Genomic DNA, 19119 nt, shown 5'->3' with positions numbered 1-19119 from the left:
CTCCCTTCTTGAAAATTGGGCAGATGATCGCCATATTCCAATCCGTATTTTTTCTCTAGTCCATACATTACAAATTAGTTTATGTATTTCAGTTGCTAAATGTTTTCCCGAAAGCTTTATTAACTCCGAATTTATATTGTCCTTGCCGAGGGATTTATTATTCTTAAGGGAATTTATTACCATTTTAACTTCATCCAATTTAGTTTCTGTGATTTCTGGTTCCACTTTTTGATAGATTATTTTTTTGTAGGGTGTGATGTTATCTTGTATACTATTTAAAATTTTCTTAAAGAATTCCATTAAGCGCAGAACACTTTTCTTAGTGTCTATTATAAGGTTTCCCTGGTCATCCTTCATTAATGTCAATCTTGCTTTATAACCTTGTTTTATAAATTTACATTTCTCAAAAAATAATCTTGAATTCCTTTTGTATATTTCAATATCCTATATCAGTTTGTTTTCAGCTAATCTCTTACTCTGTCTTAATATTTTACTTGCTCGAGACCTTGCATTTTGATAGGCCTGAATGTTCTCTTGAGTAGTGTTTTGTAACATGTAAATCCTGTATAAGATTCGCTCCCCGATTGCTTCTTGACATTTTGTATTAAACCACTTGTTATTTTTCTTTGATCCTAAGACTCAAAAGTTTTCTGCGGCTTCATTCACTGATTCTTTGATCTTTACCCATGCTTCTTCAATATCTTTCTGTGGCACACTTTCTCTATTAACTAAGCCAGTCAAATTAGTTTGGTATGCTTCGACTTCTGCTGGGTTTTTTGCTTTATCAACGCTGAATTTTTTAGTTCTTGGCTTATGTTGTTTTTTCTTCTTCCAGCTTACTAACAACTTTGGCACGAGATTCGTGATTACTAAATAGTGATTGGAGTCATCATCTGCTCCCCTATAACTTCTTACATTGGTTATGCATGTTTTATGTCTTCTATTAATTATAACGTGGTCAATTTGGTTTTTAGTTTTTGCATCCGGAGATAAGGTCTTATCAAAAAGCATCGAGACTGATACGATTAATCGTAAACCGGTTTGAGTATGAACTTGCACGTGCTATATTAATCTAACTTTATATGTTGGGAAAATATATTAGACATAGATTATATTAGTCGGCTTCTAGGTGCGATTAAGTCAAGTGTGTTTTTACGTCCCGTCGGATTTCATAATGAGCAAAAATACAGAAGAACGAGTGTGCATTAAATTTTGCCATAAACTGGGAAAAACGGCTACTGAAACCTACCAAATGTTATTGTTAGCTTATGGAAATGAAACCATGTCCCGTTGTCGCGTTTTTGAATGATTTAAACGATTTAAAGAGGGTAGAACAACTGTTGCAAGTGATAAACGTGAAGGACGCCCATCAACAAGCCGCAATGAGGAAATGATCCAAAAAATACGAACAGCAATACGAGATAACCGTCGTTTGACAATTATGGAACTAAGTTATGAGTTTCAAATTTCATTTGGATCAGTTCAAACCATATTGACGACTGATTTAGACATGAGAAGAGTTGCAGCCAAATTTGTTCCAAAACTGCTCTCAGGTGAGCAAAAAGAAAACCGAAAACAGATCGCCACTGATTTGCTAGAGTGTTCCGAATCTGATGATTTTTTTTTTAAATCAATTATAACTGGTAACGAGACTTGGGTATATGGCTACGATCCAGAAACAAAGGTACAATCTTCGCAGTGGAAGACACCTGATTTACCACGACCCAAAAAAATCTCGTCAAGTTCGGAGTCAAGTGAAGGTCATGTTGACCGTTTTTTTTTGACTACCAAGGTGTTGTTCATCATGAGTATGCTCCAAAAGAACAGATCATAACAAAGGAGTACTACATTGATGTTCTTCGCCGTTTACGAGACGCTGTACGAAGAAAAAGACCCGAGTTTAAAGATTCTGGTAGTTGGAAATTGCATCACGATAATGCACCAGCCCATTCAGCCCATGTTGTGCAGCAGTTTTTGGCCAAACATGGTATCCCAGTTGTTTCTCAACCTCCCTATTCACCAGACCTAGCTCCATGTGATTTTTTTTTATTCCCAAAAATAAAAATGGCGCATAAGGGTAAACGTTTTCAAGATATAGATGAAATAAAACGGAGCAGCTACGAGGAGTTTCTAAAAATTACTTCCACTGGTGTTTTCAAAAATGGTAGGAACGTTGGAGAACATGTATGGACTTAGAAAGAGCATACTTTGAAGGAGATTGAATGTAAATAACTATCTAATAAATATTTTTTTTTTTTTTTAACAGTCACAATACTTTTTGGTTAGACCAAACGTATCCATGTTTGCTTAAAAATATCTTTTCTTGGGAAAAAATTCCTACTTACTTCCAGGACCTTAGATGTTGCAAAATTGATTGCTCTCATGCCATTATTATTTGATATTAAGTGCAAGCCTTCCAGTTCTATTGTGGGTCTATATAAAGGCTCTCATCCAATTTGGGCGTTAAAATCCCCCATTAGTATTTTTGTGCAGTTTCTAGGTTGGGTGTCATATATTCGTTCTAGTTCTTCGTAGAATTTACATTTTATGTCGTTGTTTCCTTGCTCAATTGGAGCATAGCAGTTTATTAAGACAATATCCCAGAAACGCGATCTAGGATAAATGGACGTAGCCATTTGGACGTGGGGACAATTGGACGTCAAAATATATATATATATATATATATAAATCCATATTTACATTATTAAATAAATACAATTAATAAGTTATTTATATTTATACGTCAAAATGAACATAAATGAATATAAAATACTTAAATATACAAATAATTCATAATATAGAATATTTAAATTTAAAATATATCTAAAACAATCTTTTTATTATAGGTAATAAATACCAAAACAATTAAAATACAATATCAAAAAAAAATACTTATACTAATTATATTTACTATAGGTAGTTCGTCAAAATATTTATATTTATTATAATACATAAAAAATGAATATAAAATATTTAAATATACAAATAATTCATAATATCTAAAAAGTTATTGGATGTCAAACATAGTTTTTTATATTAGTTATATCACCTACCTATCTTATTCTGTTGTTATATTAAAAAGTGATCAACATCTTATTTTAATGTAATGAAATATTTTGAGCGATTCCGCGTAAAAATGATATTTTAGTTCTAATGTCATAACTTTGAACAATTTTTAAAATACGTTTATCTGCGTCAATAAATTTTTTTAGTTTTCTGGGGGGGACTCTTACCTGCTTCAAGTTGGTTATAAAATACATCTCGCTCAGCTTGTACTTTTCGTAAACAGTCGATGAAAGACCACAAACTAGGATGTTGAACTCCTATTTTGACATTTAGTCATCTAATAGCTGCTTCGGCATGGTTGTTAGTCCTATCTTGACCATTCAAAACTCGTTGGTGTAAATTCCAAATGTGTGGTGGGAATAATGCTGTCCGACGACCTCTTACGTTTCTATTAACCCTTCCAACATAATTGTCCTCAAACCAGTCAAGTAAAGGTTGTAAGCATTCTGATAAGTCATCTCCTAAATTTTGTATAGCAGCATCTAGCTTTTCGATTGGAACAAATGAAAGAGCTACAACCATTTTTATAAATATTGAAAAATCAGTATCATTTTTATATTTTGAAGCAAAACCCATTCCGTTCATTTTTTTATGAAAATTGTTTGTCAAATGATACAAACAACCGTGAATATCAGCGTCAGGGTATTTTTTTTTTATGGTATTAATTACTGATAATTCAAAATCACATGACACTGATTTTGGATTGAAGCCAGGTTTTAATAAATTTAGCATATCAAATAATTTATCGTATGTTTTTTCCTGTTTATTTGGCAACAGTGCATAAATTAATGGATGGACACCATTTAGCGCTTCCGCAAGAATAACGTAAACCTAAGCAAAAATTGTTGGTGCTAATTTAAATGTCCCATCGCAATACCAAACTTTTGAAAAATGTAATACTTCTAAACTTCTAGGTCTTCCAAAAATTAATATTCTATTTTCACTAGGTCCGCTATCGTCTAATAAATAAGTGAGAGTAAGTAAGAGTAGTAAGACGGTGAGTAAACTTTGTATGAATCTGGTATCTCTAGCGTTATCAAATCATTCGGTGAATTTGGTGCTGCGTGTATATCATTCCGTTTTCTTCAAACCGTCTTTTTTAATGCTGGACCACTTTGAAGTGCTCCCTACATAGTTATGAATAAATTATGAATAATATTATAAATGTAATAAAAATTGTATAAAAATTAATAAATAAAAAAATTTTGTATAAATATAATAGATTAAAAAATAATGCAGAATTTCCGATACGATTCTTTTGTTATATCTAAACATGCATTTTTTAATCTTCGTTCATATATATATATATATATTTTATACCCGTAACAGATTATTACAGATTATTTTTAATATAATTATTAATTACTATTGAATTTTTAAATTTAAATTTTTAATTACCTACCAATTGAACCCAGCAATTGATTGGGTTTTAGATACAATTTTAGATTTCAATTTTACCTACTAATACAGTATGTTAGTACTGCTAGCGCCTAGATTCAATTTTTATATCATTAGTAACAACTGCTATATAGCTGTGGGTGCTCACACCACTTCAGCCACCCACCTAGCCACCTTATTATATAGGTCAACGGCCTATATTTGTCACCGTCCGATCACACACACACACACACGCACATACATACCACTGTTCATTTATATTATTGTTTAAAATTGTGTTTTAATTGTTGTGTGAGTTATATAATATTAAGATTACGCTCGAAGAAGCGCAATCAGCCGCTCTGCCAAATCACCAAAAATATAACACGGCCGCCGCATTATTATATCTTCCCGTCCGTCCGCGTCGTCGGTATAATATTATAATTATTTTAGTTCCTCTCCAGCGTTTTACGAAAACGTATCGCGTAATCGCCGCGTTGTTTATTATTATATATACGTTATATTGTGGCGCGAATCGCCACTTATTTTATTATATTACAGGCGCAAATCGCCACCTGTTATTTATATTATATTACAGCCGCAAATCGCCACTTGTTATTTATTTTATTGGTACAGGCGCAAATCGCCATACTTTATACCTAAAATTATTTGTTACCTACCTATATCGTTTATTTTTTGGTGTATTATATTTAAATTGTTCCGTGTTTGTGTGTGTGCAATTATTATACAGGGTTTTTGGTAGCGGCTAGCCAGCAGTGCTCTACAAATTGTGAGTTTTTATTTATTTATTATTATTAAAGCGCGATTCACACTGATACGACACGACACGACACGGCACGACGCGACAAAATATTATATCCATATAATTGAATACGGTAATTTACACCGATCCGACAAGCTCCGTAACGACACCACACCACACGACACGACACGACAAGACATTCGAGCAAAGAATGTTTTGTCGGTCTGTCGGTCCCTGTCGGAATCACTTTAGTTGAAATATACATATTTCCATATGCTCATATTATCATATAAATATTATATAATTATTATAGACGTAGTACCTACATAAGTACAGTCTTTACATTAGATTCGACTACTTATAAAATATGGTTTATATATAAATTATGGTATGATAGTAAATAATATGTTGTTTATATTACTCAAAATAGATACTAATCATAGCATGTACAATAATAACAACCCAAAAACCCAACAACTACATCGTATAAACTGATTACTAATAATATTATTTATTTATTGTGATTTGTGTGCATTTGTAGTGTAAACTGTTAAGACGAATTACGTCTGCAACATTTTATTATTCAATTACATTTACCTTTATTTTAATACAATTTTTATAACTAAAGTATTTATTAAATTTAAAAAATGAATACTGAAATGTTAATTGAATTGGTCAGAGAGCGACCTTGTTTATATGATTTGAGTATCAAAAAATACAGTGATCATGCATATAAAGAAACCATTTGGAGAGAAATCGCTGCTATATTAAAACAACCCGGTATGTAAAACACTTTATTACAAAAATCTATAATCCTATTCAGAATGTGGAATATGGCTTTTTTTAGATTCTGGGTGAAGCGATGATATATTGATTTTACAATGATATGTATTTTTTTATTTTTTTTATTTAAAACAAGGTTCCATGTAAGTAGGTTATTTACAAATCTCAAAAATATAAACACACAATTTTTTATTTTAGTTATTATATAATCAAATTTGGACAAAATTACTTTTTAATAACCAAGAATAACAATTTTAGTTATTGTGTTGTAATTTTATAATATTAATTAAACTCACCTGCTGCCCTATTAATAATAACTAATAAGTAATAACAAAATAAATATAATTTAAAATATACACATGATAAAAAATCTCAGCTCAGAATCGTTTTTCGTATACAATGATATTATATCATTAGATTAAAATTAAACACAATCCATTACAGTGACTCACTTGTAATCTACTGTACATCAAAGTGACAACCACTTGCCTACCTTTTTTAATTAGACTATATTTTTTTAGTACAAGATTGAAAAAAAACATGGACAAACTTGCGAGACTCATTTAGAAGAGCTCAAAAAAATGCGGTGACCAAATCTGGACAAAAGTCTAAACTTTTAAAAAAATGGAAGTTTGAAGATGAGTTGCAGTTTTTAAAATCGCATATGAAAGAAAGAGAATCCATAAGTAACATCGATACAGTGAGTGATGACGATGAAGAAGTGATTAAAGAGGATAATGAAATATGTCTACCCGAAAAGAACACTGAACTTGAAATTGATCCTTCCTGCAATGATATTTATTTTAATAATTAAGTCCATGCACGTCAACACCATCACCAAAAGAATATCGCCAACCAATTCTTAAAAATACATTGGCCACAATGGCCAAAAAAAAAAGCAAGGTATCAAATTCTCCTTCAGAAACGGCATCTTCAACTTTAATGAAGTATATATTAGAGAAAAAAAATGAGTCAAAAAGTGAGTTAAGTGCTATTGATCAATTTTTTTTGAGCATGTGTTCTACGGTCAAACAATTTTCTCCGTATCATCAGCATCTGGCCAAAACAAAAATTTTTTCCATCGTTTCGGAGATTGAATTAGAAAATTTGGGAAGTATATAACAACAGCAACTATTTCATCCACGCTCACAATCTATATCAAACTTTGATGTACAACATCAGGTGCAAGCAGTAGCTCCTCAGATGCCTCCGGGCCAAAGTCAACATCATCCTCAGTCACAAATCAACAGTTTATATCCACTTCAACAACATTCTGAAGATAGTCAAGAGGCCCAAAACTTAATATCTTCAGCAACCAATTATTTCCAACACTATCAAGTAGATACAGACAGGATATAAATCAACAAAACAAGTTTGTTTATTTAAAGTATTTATTCTTCATGTATTTGTAAACATTTATTTAAATTTAACAGAATATTGTTTTTATTTTATCAAAAAGCTTTGTTTTTTTATTTTATGAAAAGAAATTCGATTTAATTATTAGCAATTTGCAGTATTTTTAGAAATAACGCATTTGAAATTAATTGTATACATTAAAATGAATAAATAAATACATTGTTTTTTAAAAAAAGGCGTTTCTGAATTATTTTTATTTATTCAAAAGGAAGTTTTCCTGCTGGGGAACACAGAAAATTTTTGAATTTTTCACGATTTTCAAAAGCTTCTTTTTGAGCACTTCCCCCATGTCGATGTAATCGTGTAATATGTTCAGGTAAAGGTAAACTTGATGACATTTCTTTATTATGAACCTCGGTGGAACCTGTTTTAATAAAATTGTGTAGTATGCAAGTTGTCATCACTATGGTATCAGCATTTCGTGGTAATGCATTCAGCCTTCTACAATAAATTCGAAACTTGACTGCAAGTTGACCAAAAGCGTCCTCAACAACTTTACGTGCTCTGGAAAGTCGATCATTAAAGTTTTTTTTCTTCTGGTCTTTTAATACATTTGCGGTCCTGGGTAAGGACTTAATAAATATTTTTTTTAGCGGAAAACCCTCGTCTCCTATTATAACTAGGGGCAATTTTTCATTAGTATCTGAAAGGTATTGGTCATTCGGAATATTTAATTTATTTCTTTCTAAAGATTTTCCTAAATTTGAATTCGATAGTATTCCTCCGTCACTATTTTTTCCGTATGCTCCTATATCGACTGCTAAAAATTTATATTGAGCATCCACAAGAGCAAGTAATACTATCAAGAAAGTTTTTTTGTAGTTATAGTAGAGTGTTCCACTATTAGGAGGAGCATCGATAACCACGTGTTTTCCGTCTAATGCACCTAGCAATTGGGGAAATCCAAATATCCCAAAATTCTTTAGCGATTCGCTTCCAATCTTCTTCACTAAGAATTGAAAGATACTCCTCCTTTAATTTAGAGATTATTGCACTGCATACTTCTAATACAATTGACTGCACTGTTGAATGCCTCAATCTAAAACTGAAAGCAATCGATTGGTAAGAGTCACCTGTTCCTAAGAACCTAAAAAAATATGTAATATAATATGTTAATCAATAAATTTATATAATTATAGTTAATTATTATATTTATTATAATACATTTATAAATATGTATGTATTTTAATTTTTTATTTTTGATAAAAATATTAAATTCACTTACCTCAGCAAACAGCTAATTTTTGTTTTGGAGGTATTGCTTCTCGAAAGTGTATATTTTGTTTGGAAATATTGCTCTCAATTTTTAAAAGTAGAACATTAAATTGGTACTTTGACATTCGAAAATATTGAAAAATTTGTCTTTATAGTCTTCCAACTCTTTACACAAAGTTGCATGTTCTCCTTCAACTTTTCTTTTTTTAAAATGTCGTGAACCCAAATAGATCGTTTTTTGACTACCGCTCGGTCAATACTTTCCTCCTCGTCAGCGTCCAGTTATAACGCCATCACTGCCAAATCTTCAAAGTTTAAATTTTTAAACATGTTGGGAGCAATTTCCTACCGTTCGACACGAAAATTGGAATCAACTGAGTACGTGTCTGTCGTTTTTTGTCGGTCGTGTGTGAATTGTACAAAATTTTTGTGTGTCGTATTGTGTCGTGTCCTACCAATGTGAATCGCGCTTTATTCGTATTAATTTATTATTGGTATTTATTTTGTCACAATTATTTTTTACTATTACAATTGGTTGTGCCAAACCGGCAACTATTATTATTACATATTTTTTACCTGTTGGACCAAAAGGGTCGTAATCTGTTATTATTAATCTATTATACTATACTCTTTACCAAATTTCTACTGTGTTACCATTTATTCTTAGTTACCCGTGTCACTAGTTTTAAGTACACACACACACAAATATACACACTTACACATCCACCACACACTAGCATTCACAGGTCTTGCTCGGCGAACCTGGCCACTTCCTGTTGAGTGCTACACCTATACACACACACACACACACACACACACACACACACATACAAATCGGCCGGTGTGTGATATTTTAATACAAGGTGCATACGAAGTGCATTACGCAACCCGGCGCACGGTCTATTATTGTCCGTTCCTGGCTCAAACAGTAAACCTAACCTCGAAGGACTTCGGGAATTTCGTATTAACTGATAGAAATGGCTTAGTTTTAGATTTTTTTATTTATCAAGGTAAAAAAACTACAATTGATCATGACGATTGCGAATTTTCATTACTTAACTTTGGCTGAATCAGTTGTATAGTATTTAAGTGAAATAGTCCCATGCAAAACGTGTTTATAGTTGATCGATATTATTTCACCACTGAAAAATTAGTACAGATACTACTCAAAAAAAACTTTTTTCTATGGGTACAGTAATGAAGAATCATTTGCCAAAAAATATAACATTTATGTCAGAGAAGATAAAAAAAATGGTATTGGTAAAATGGTTTTGTAGTAAACCATATTTCCTATGACTGAACTTCTTTTTGACTTTAGTGTTCTCCTTGTCCTTTTGATTTTGGATTAAAAAAAAACAGTTATTATAATTTTTTGTACTAATTTAGCATATATGAAATGATTGATTATATATTATTATATTTTTTATATATTTGTGGAATACTTAATTGCTGATCAGTGACGAATGATGAATCCGGAGTATGGCATGCTCATTTGTAATAATGCATTAGGTATAGTTTATTGCTCTATTTGATTTATAATTGATAAACAATACGGAAATTGTTATTTATTTAAATTTATAAAAAGTTTTAATTACCACACATTGTACACATCAATAATATAAATCATTGGCGAAGCGCAACACATTGAGCATGCTCTGGGTGTATAGTACCGTGGCTGATATAATATTATAAACATAATAATATAATTAACAATATTTAACGGAATAAGAAGCGTTGCATAGCTTGCACAAACAGCTTTCGCATGCAAGTATAACAGATAATAATTTCATCTGTTTAGATGAAATTTTTGTCATATACTATGATATTTTTAAATACGTAATATATTATTGATGACAAAATAATTTTATATTTATACTAATTATTTTAGTATTCTTAAACATGCTGAACCATGCCCGGAGAATTCGCCTCTGTTGCTGATGTTAGTCATATTTTTATTATATAATATACTAGCTAACCCCACACGGCGTTACCCGTGTGTTATTTTCGTATGCCGTGTGTTAGTTTTTAATTAAATTGTATTGATAGTGCTAATATTACGTTGCATTTACAATTGAATTTAGTGTGTGTGTGTGTGTGTGTGTGTGTGTGTGTGTGTGTGTGTGTGTGTGTGGCCATACATATGGTACGTTAGGAGATCCAGCGTATGGAAAATGAGCAGCGTTACGAGATCCGTTTTCGTTGTGAGATCCGAATGGGTGTATCTCTTAACGTTTTCTTCATGTATTGATATAACAAGTATCCTTAAATGATTTCCAACGAACAATAGCTGGATCTCACAGAGACATATTTTTAAAAATGTTGTATGTTCACCTATGTGTATTTTATTATGTTGATTTGTATTTTGTCTATGTTTGCCATTTTATGAAGTAGATGTTGCGAGCTCCATGACGTTCGATGAAAACGTCAACATTGCACTGAATGATTATCAGTATTATTTAGGTACTCGACAAGTTACCATTTTGTATTTTATAATAATTTAGATTATAATTTTAAATACTATCTGCTAGCAGCAGTGTCAGTGTGAAATATTTTTCACAGCGCATTCGTGCCACGCGCGACGTGGCGGTCAGTATAATCAGAGGTGTAGCCAGGGGGGTTTTGGGTATTGCAACCCCCTCCCCCCATTGATTTTTATTTAATTATTTTTTTAATTGTTCAATTCCTTGTACATCACGCGGTCGTCGATAGTTTACTGTAGTAGACAACCGATGGTGATCAATCATAGAACAATAAATTACTCATTTTGTGTTCTGCGACTGATAACGATGCATATACGTACAGTGCGTTCTTATTTGAAAAATGGTACATAACAATGTATATAATAATGCATACACATCATATTGATTATTGGATTGTCGATATGACGATATTCCATGTTATCAGTTTATCGCTTATATTAGTTATCAATTTATCATGAATGATCACAATTTAAGATTTAATTGAATATCATAAATCGTATGTACGATATACAAAAACGGTTTTTTCTCGCATCAGTATTATTCAATTGACAATAAAGTATTTAATATGTTGTATCTATTGTGTAACTAAATACCTGCTAAGCAGATACCTAATGAATATTACTAAACCAAGATGGAAAAGCGCAAGCAAACTAATAATCTTTTAGGATATTTTAAGAAATTGAAGCCTACTCCAGAACTACCAGAACTCTCAGAATCTAAAGTAGTTGATTATGTGGTATGTATTTTCAACACAATATTAATTAAATTAACAGATTTTTTTACTGTTTTACTTAACAAAGTTTTGAAATTATATTAATTTATTTATTTTTAATAATGCCAGAGTGACTGTAATGTTGAATCCATAACTAATAATCCAGATAATGTTAAATCTAAGGTTAATGATACTGATAGTGTTGAATCCCCAAGTGTTTGTACCAACGAGCCTTTTGACAAGGTTGTCGTCGGATACACAGTCCTCAGGCACCTGATGAGTATATATAGGAACAATAGGGTGATAGTAATACATATAATAATTATGATATAATGTTATAGAGCATATATTATAACAATAACAAATAAGTATATATATATATATAAGGGAGAGAAGGAGACAGGGAACATCGTTCACATTCAATTCTCCGTGAGCAACAGGATTCTTGAGTAGAGCTGAATATTGATCGGAACTAGACGAACAATTTGTCTGAGCTGACGTACACAAACCACGTGTGTAATGGAGATCACCAAGGTACGAATGTAACACCAATACGTACGCAACGACTATGCGACGACCGGGAACACGGCAGAACAAACCATAACGTAAACGTCAGGGCGCGAATTGCACATTAGCAGCAATCAACAATGGCAACCATTACAACCGCACAACAACGGTGTAAGATCGAGAGCAAAAACGACGCGTAATTACATCGATCAGAGCGGAGCAGCACGTAAAAGCGTCGGTAACGAACAACAGGCAAAAAAACACGTTGGCGATGGCGTCCACGTCATTTTACCGGACCAGAGTGACGGTCGCATCAGTTATCATGTTTATTGAACTCTTCAATAGCTTTTTTCCAATTTGAAAAATGTTCTAAAATAAGTTTTCCTAATTTTGATTAAATAACACACAATATTTACAAAACACACCATCTAACATCTTTGAATAACTTAACCAGTACCATCTTGTCAACCAACTTAGTTGAAATTTTAAATTCCGATTCCCGCTTTTAGGAAATTTAATATTTAATATTTAAACAATAATAAAATTATAAAAACACTTAATAACCAGATATTACACGAATATCACATCAACTTTGGTATGGGTCTAGTTAAAGAATAAAACCAAAATGATCTTTTTCTTAAAACAAAATATTTTAATAGTTACATTATCTGATTATCTTATCGTTATTAGAACTATTGAAAAATAAAATAAAATTCCACTACAAAAAAAGAGTTAAAATTGTAATCGTATTATAGCAGTTTACTAAACAAAAATTATATCATACAGGTACTCGGGATATCCATCAGGACGGGGTACGATATTATTAAAAGATTATTTATAAACAGATAAGGTATAATAATGAATTGATTTGGCACTATTTTTTGTTATTTCTAGTAGTTATAAGTGAACATTTCGTTTAAAATTAAGCAAATTATACAAATTATGCAAAAACTCAAATGTTGACTTATCTAACTTTGTCAGTTTTGTAAATAGAAAAAAACTTTTTATACAAAAACCGTTTTAAAAAAAATAATCTATCCGAATATGTAAAAAAAGTAGTGTTTTCATTTAAAAAAAATGTAAGTTGTAATGCACATGTGCAATCCATAAGTGTTAAAAATTTGAATATCATACATATATGTGTATTTAAGTACCATCATTGATCATAAATACTATTAGATCGCTCACTGCCGGGTAAAATCCCCTGCCTGTTCAGCGGAGTTTGCCACTATAAGCCGCCGTAGTCAGATATGAGTACCGGAGTTTCACGTTTGAATCGCTAGTGGTCCTATCATAATCGTGTGCGAAGTGTAGACTGTAGAGGGAAGACGCCGTAGACGTCATTATGGCTCGGGCCACACGATGCGTTTTTTCCGCAGACCGCGAGTGCGGCAAGTCCGCATGCGGCAGGGTTGACTATGAAAACACACAGTTATAAATACAACCGTCCACACGACGAGGTACGGCTAAAAATACCCGCGGCCTACCGCAACATAATGCGGCGATTCCGGATCGGTAAAACCGGATATAGTTGAAATTCACATTATTTCAAATTAGGTAGACCACACGATCCGATTTTTCCGCATGCGGTATTGATTATTTTGTTTTAAATTATTTTGTAATCAGTTTAAAAAATTAATAAACATGTTTAATTATGAAAAAATGATTATTGAAATCGAATCAAGACCATGTTTATGGGATATGGGGTCAGCTAAGTACAGTGACAATCATTTAAAAGCCTTATCTTGGAATTCCGTCGCTGAAGTGATGTATTTTCTTTTTTCTTTACCTATAAAAATATCCATACACATTCAGATTAAGAAATTAACATTGTATTTTATAAATTTACTAAGTATAATATAATTTTTTATAGTATAAGAATCACATCACACTACTTGTTATACATTAAAATTTTAAAAATTAATTATTAACACTAAATTGTAATGTAAAAGTATAATATAGTACAATACTTTTAAAAACAATCAAAAAATAAATAAATAAATAAATTCATAAATTTAAAAACAAGTTATAAAATATAGTTAAATAATAAGAAATAAAAGAAATAAAAAAAAAAATATTTAAGTTTTAAATTAATATTTTTACGCATTATATTTATTTCAATATTATAAAGTATATCGGTATTGGAATGGTATTGCACCTGGGCTCATAAAATAATCAGCCTATGCATCTCTAACTTCTATTCCATTACCTCATGCTGGTGCTACTCGAACCTCTAAGCCATCAACCAACAAATTTGACTCCATATCTTCATAATTTGCCCCGTCTCTTTGCCGAACAAAATTGTGTAGTATGCAGCACTCTTTTATTATTTCATCGGCAAAATCTGGTTCTACTAATAAAGGAGTGTGTAACACTCTCCATTTATTAGATAATAGGTACTCCAAATGCACACTCTACTGTTCTTCGTGCTCTTGAAAGTCTATAGTTGAATACACGCCGTTCATTAGTTAAACCTCGTCCAGGGTAGGGTCTCAACAAATTTGTATGCAACCTAAAAGCCTCATCAGCTAAAAACACATACGGTTTTGCGGAATTCTCTATGTAAGGCAAACACGCTGGTTTTGGTATATTGAGTTGTTGAGCATACAGTTTTTTACCAAATATACTTTGTTTAAATACACTGGAATCTGATTCTTTACCATATGCTCCAACATCAATAGTAATAAAACTGAGGTTAGCATCAACTACAGCCATCAAAATTATTGAATACAATTTTTTGTAATTAAAGTAATATGAACCGGAGTTTATGGGATTCCTACATCTTATGTGTTTGCCGTCTATGGCTCTCAAGCAATTTGGAAAGTTGGTACTTTCATAAAACCTATCAGCTATTCCAAGCCATTTTTGAGTGGTGGGTTTTGGCATTTCTGTTGGCTGTAGTATTTTCCAAATAATAATACAGGTCTCCTTTATAATTTCCGCAATGGTACTTTTACCAACGTAAAAATCAAACTGTAAAGCTTTAAAGCAAGTTCCAGTTGACAAATACCTAAAAATTACCAATATTAATGTTTAAATGTGGCACAAAATACATGTTTTATATTTTTATATTATAATTTGGCTCAAATAAGGTACGTTTATATAATATTAATACTAATATTTTAATCTTAAAGAATATTCGGACGATAAAAGTAGATTAGGTTATTGTTTTTCCAATTAACATACTATATTACAGTTTTCGAACTTTTTCCTATTTATACCTATCAGTAGGTATATCATCAATGCATCTACTATTTAATTTTAATAATTTTTTTTTTTACAATGTATCAATAATTAAAAATTAAATAACAATTTAACAGATAACATTATTGTATTACATATTTGTTATAATGTACATCTTACTTTTTGTTTATGAAAATTAATAAAACTAATAAATAATTATCACTGCAAAATTAAAATCAAATATAAAATGTAATAAAAATAAAAATTTTATTTTTTTGCATATTTTGACTTTTTTTGGTGCATGTTTGCTTACATATTTTAAAATTTTAATAAATGCATATAAATCGAGTCTTTAGTTATAAAAAAAACATTAAACGGGGAGGGTTAAAATTAAATTAGGTAATAAACTATTTTAATATTTTTAATTAAGCTAAAGATTTAAAAGAAAAAAAATGGAGGAATGTCCGTGACTATTATATAAAGTGGAATAAAGAGGAGAACTCAACCCCATCAGGTTCCGGTGCATCAAAAAAGAGGAAGTATCATTACGCCGATATTTTATCATTTTTAAAACCAGTTGCTGAAAAAAGAAAGTAATTTATTTTTATTGGTCATATTTATCATAACTGCAATTAACATTATTATTAGTATTTATTTACTCATTTTATAGATTTTTATTTTATATTTTAAAGAAATTAAATCTATTAGTATTTTAAGTTATATTTTTTTTTCTATTGCTACTTTTTTCTAGTACGCGTGGACAAATCTTTACGTCTATATTAACTCATTTTTATCTATACCCCTGTATTATAAGTAATTTCTTGATTTTTTTTTTTTTTTTTGTCAAGTACATCTGGTAATTTTGTTGATGACCCCAACGAAAGTCTTCAAGGTGAACAAACTTTTGACGAAAATCATTCACTAGCTGATGAAACTCAGGAAAATGGAGTAGCGTCAACTTCTTATTCTCAATTAAATAAAAAATCTAAAAAAACACTAAAAGAAACAATTTCTCCATTCCAAAATAAATTGTTATCTTTTATAGAGCAAACGGGGTCTAATGATTCTGACAAACAATTTTTATTATCATTATTGCCGGATTACAAAAATCTAAACCCTTCACAAAAATTAGATTTTTGTATTTATGTTCTGAATTTTTTTTTAAATTTACATCAACCTGATAATAATAGTTCATCTTCCTTAACTTACGATAATTTCTATCAAAACTCTGCGTCTATATATATACCTCCACTCAGACAACCTGACATTAATAATACATATTATTCAAATACATCTCATAACATTCCATCTCCTTATCATTAACCTGTAGCATATTCACCTGCACCTCAACCTTCATTCTTTCATTACCAACAAAACCTTGCACCTCAATCTCCATTATCTCATCAACAAGGAGTTACAAGTTCAACATTTTTACAAAATAAAAATCTTGCGAATTCCTCTCCCTAATAATCCTAATATCTCCTTAACCTCTTCATGCACGACGGCATCATATGATACCATAATAAAAATACGACTGTACATTATCGAGAATCATTGCTGCAGTGTTATTGATGTTTTCAGCTGAAGTACGAAACGTTACGAAACGTTCTAAACAGTCGTGGTATCACTAATGTTATCGTAATACAAATAATAATCATATCAATCAACAGTTTCTTGGTGTTCAAAATTTTTAATTTTCTTTCTTTTGTAACATCAAAAAAAATATTAAATTAGGTAAGTATCATTATTATAAATTACTTTTATGATGTGAAACTACACGTAGAATTCATTTATGATAAGATCAAAGCAAAATAATGTAATTATGTATAATAAATTACCTAGAAACTGCGCGGTATCAAATGATACCACTGTGCATAATACGAAATTAAAATTAGTGAATAAGTATAATTGTTTTATAGTACATTTTTTTAATAATATTCTTGTTTATTATGTTTTCCTAGGGAAATATGAATCTTAGAGAAAAAGATATTGCTTTTTTTCTAGATTTTGATATACCCAGTGATTCAGATGTCAGTTTTTGTGCTTCTGATGATGATGAAGACGATTTATTTTCTGAAAAAACTATTGAAAATCCACCATTGGATGAAAATATAGACGAATTATTAGTGACATCTGAACTAATTAATCAATTCCATAAAGAAATTGAAGAAGAACTGAGAATTTATGATGAAAATATTGCTTCTTCATCACAGAACGAACCTGACGAGATCTTAATATCACCAACCAGTAAGTATATAAAGTTTTAATAGTAAGAAATGGTGACAATTTATTGAGCTATTTATTTTTATTCTTTAGATACCCTTCCAACTAGACAAAAAAGAATATTGATGGTGATTTGCCAAGTAAACCAAATAAAGCCAAGTCTACTTCCAGTAATGTTTTACTATCAGGTAAAAATATAATGTAACATATATATTATTATATTAGGAAAAAAATATATTATGGATGGGAATAAAAATAAAAATTGAATATTTATCTTCAAATAAGAACTTATGATAGGTAATCTATTGTAATTGGTATACCTACTTAGAATAAATTACTATAAAGTTAATATTTATTATTATATAGATACTCCTACAAAAAAAATATCAAAGAAAAAAAATACCAAACAAAAAAAGAAAATTGATAAGAAAGTCATTTCAAAAAAAAAATGTAAAAGCTTTCAAAAAATGTGCCAAAACAAAAATATCAACAAATGGTCACCAGGAAAAGATAACAATTTTGTTGAAAACTTACCATTATTTTTTGGCAACTCAGTAATAAATATTAATCAGACACATAATACACCATATTCATACTTTACCCAACTATTTACTGATGACATATTTGAACATATTAGAGTAGAAACCATTCGTTATGCTATTCAAAATGGTAAAGATTCATTTACGTTGACAATAACAGAATTAAAAACATATTTTGCTATAAATATTGCTATGACATATTTACGATATCCAAATGTGAGGATGTATTGGTCTAGTTTACCAGGTATAAGAATGAACTTGATTGCTGATGCAATGAATGTAAATCGATTTGGAGAAATTAAACGATTTTTACATTTTGAAGATAATACTAAAAAACCAGATTCTGCTGTTCCAAGTTTTGATAGATATTGGAAATTAAGACCAGTTATTACAATGTTACATGATTCATTTCATGCTGCTGCATCTCCAGATGAACACATTGCAATAGACGAAATGATAATTCCTTTCAAAGGAAGAAGTGGATTGAAACAGTACATGAAAGCTAAACCAAAAAAAATTGGGGCTTCAAAGTTTGGGTACAAGCAAACAGAAATGGTTATGTAAATTGTTTTGACATGTATCAAGGTCAGTGTAAAAGTGCAGTTAAGTCAAATTTTGGACCCATTGGTGATACAGTCTTAAAACTATGTCATGACATGCAAGATAAAAATCATAAACTTTTTATGGACAATTTATTCACAAGTTTACCCTTCTTCGTCAATTAAGAACTTTTAATATTTTTGTACTTGGAACATTAAGGGCTAATAGAACACCAGATGTATATCAATTCTTAGTAGATCCTAAACTATTACAAAGGGGATGGAGCACTATGGCAACATCTGATGACAATATTAC

At 30.6% G+C, this 19119-nt stretch overlaps 4 protein-coding genes and 1 pseudogene across 4 annotated transcripts; 3 read left to right on the top strand and 2 right to left on the bottom strand.

Annotated features, from left to right (window-relative positions):
* Positions 1–3339: 3339 nt before the first annotated feature.
* LOC126552997 (uncharacterized) lies at positions 3340–3798 on the bottom strand. Its single transcript, XM_050208197.1, has one exon. The coding sequence runs from the start codon at positions 3796–3798 to the stop codon at positions 3340–3342; it is 459 nt and encodes a 152-aa protein (XP_050064154.1).
* A 2055-nt stretch (positions 3799–5853) lies between these two features.
* On the top strand, positions 5854–7111 carry LOC126552994 (uncharacterized; annotated as a pseudogene).
* A 491-nt stretch (positions 7112–7602) lies between these two features.
* Positions 7603–8950, bottom strand: LOC126552987 (uncharacterized). Its single transcript, XM_050208190.1, has 3 exons — positions 8910–8950; positions 8269–8492; positions 7603–8204 (listed from the first exon to the last, which is right to left on the bottom strand). The coding sequence occupies exons 1-3, from the start codon at positions 8948–8950 to the stop codon at positions 7603–7605; spliced, it is 867 nt and encodes a 288-aa protein (XP_050064147.1).
* Positions 8951–11731: 2781 nt separating this feature from the next.
* Positions 11732–16825, top strand: LOC126552986 (uncharacterized). Its single transcript, XM_050208188.1, has 4 exons — positions 11732–11836; positions 11942–12092; positions 15939–16095; positions 16351–16825. Exons 1-4 carry the CDS (start codon positions 11732–11734, stop codon positions 16823–16825), a joined length of 888 nt encoding a protein of 295 aa, XP_050064145.1.
* Positions 16826–17469: 644 nt separating this feature from the next.
* On the top strand, positions 17470–18828 carry LOC126552985 (piggyBac transposable element-derived protein 2-like). Its single transcript, XM_050208187.1, has 2 exons — positions 17470–17749; positions 18281–18828. The coding sequence occupies exons 1-2, from the start codon at positions 17470–17472 to the stop codon at positions 18826–18828; spliced, it is 828 nt and encodes a 275-aa protein (XP_050064144.1).
* The last annotated feature ends 291 nt before the right edge of the window (positions 18829–19119 follow it).

This window comes from Aphis gossypii, unplaced genomic scaffold (assembly GCF_020184175.1).
Source record: "Aphis gossypii isolate Hap1 unplaced genomic scaffold, ASM2018417v2 Contig00036, whole genome shotgun sequence".
NCBI lineage: Eukaryota > Metazoa > Arthropoda > Insecta > Hemiptera > Aphididae > Aphis > Aphis gossypii.
The sequence above is the reverse complement of the archived record's forward strand: the minus strand, read 5'-3'. Positions and strand labels throughout refer to the sequence as shown.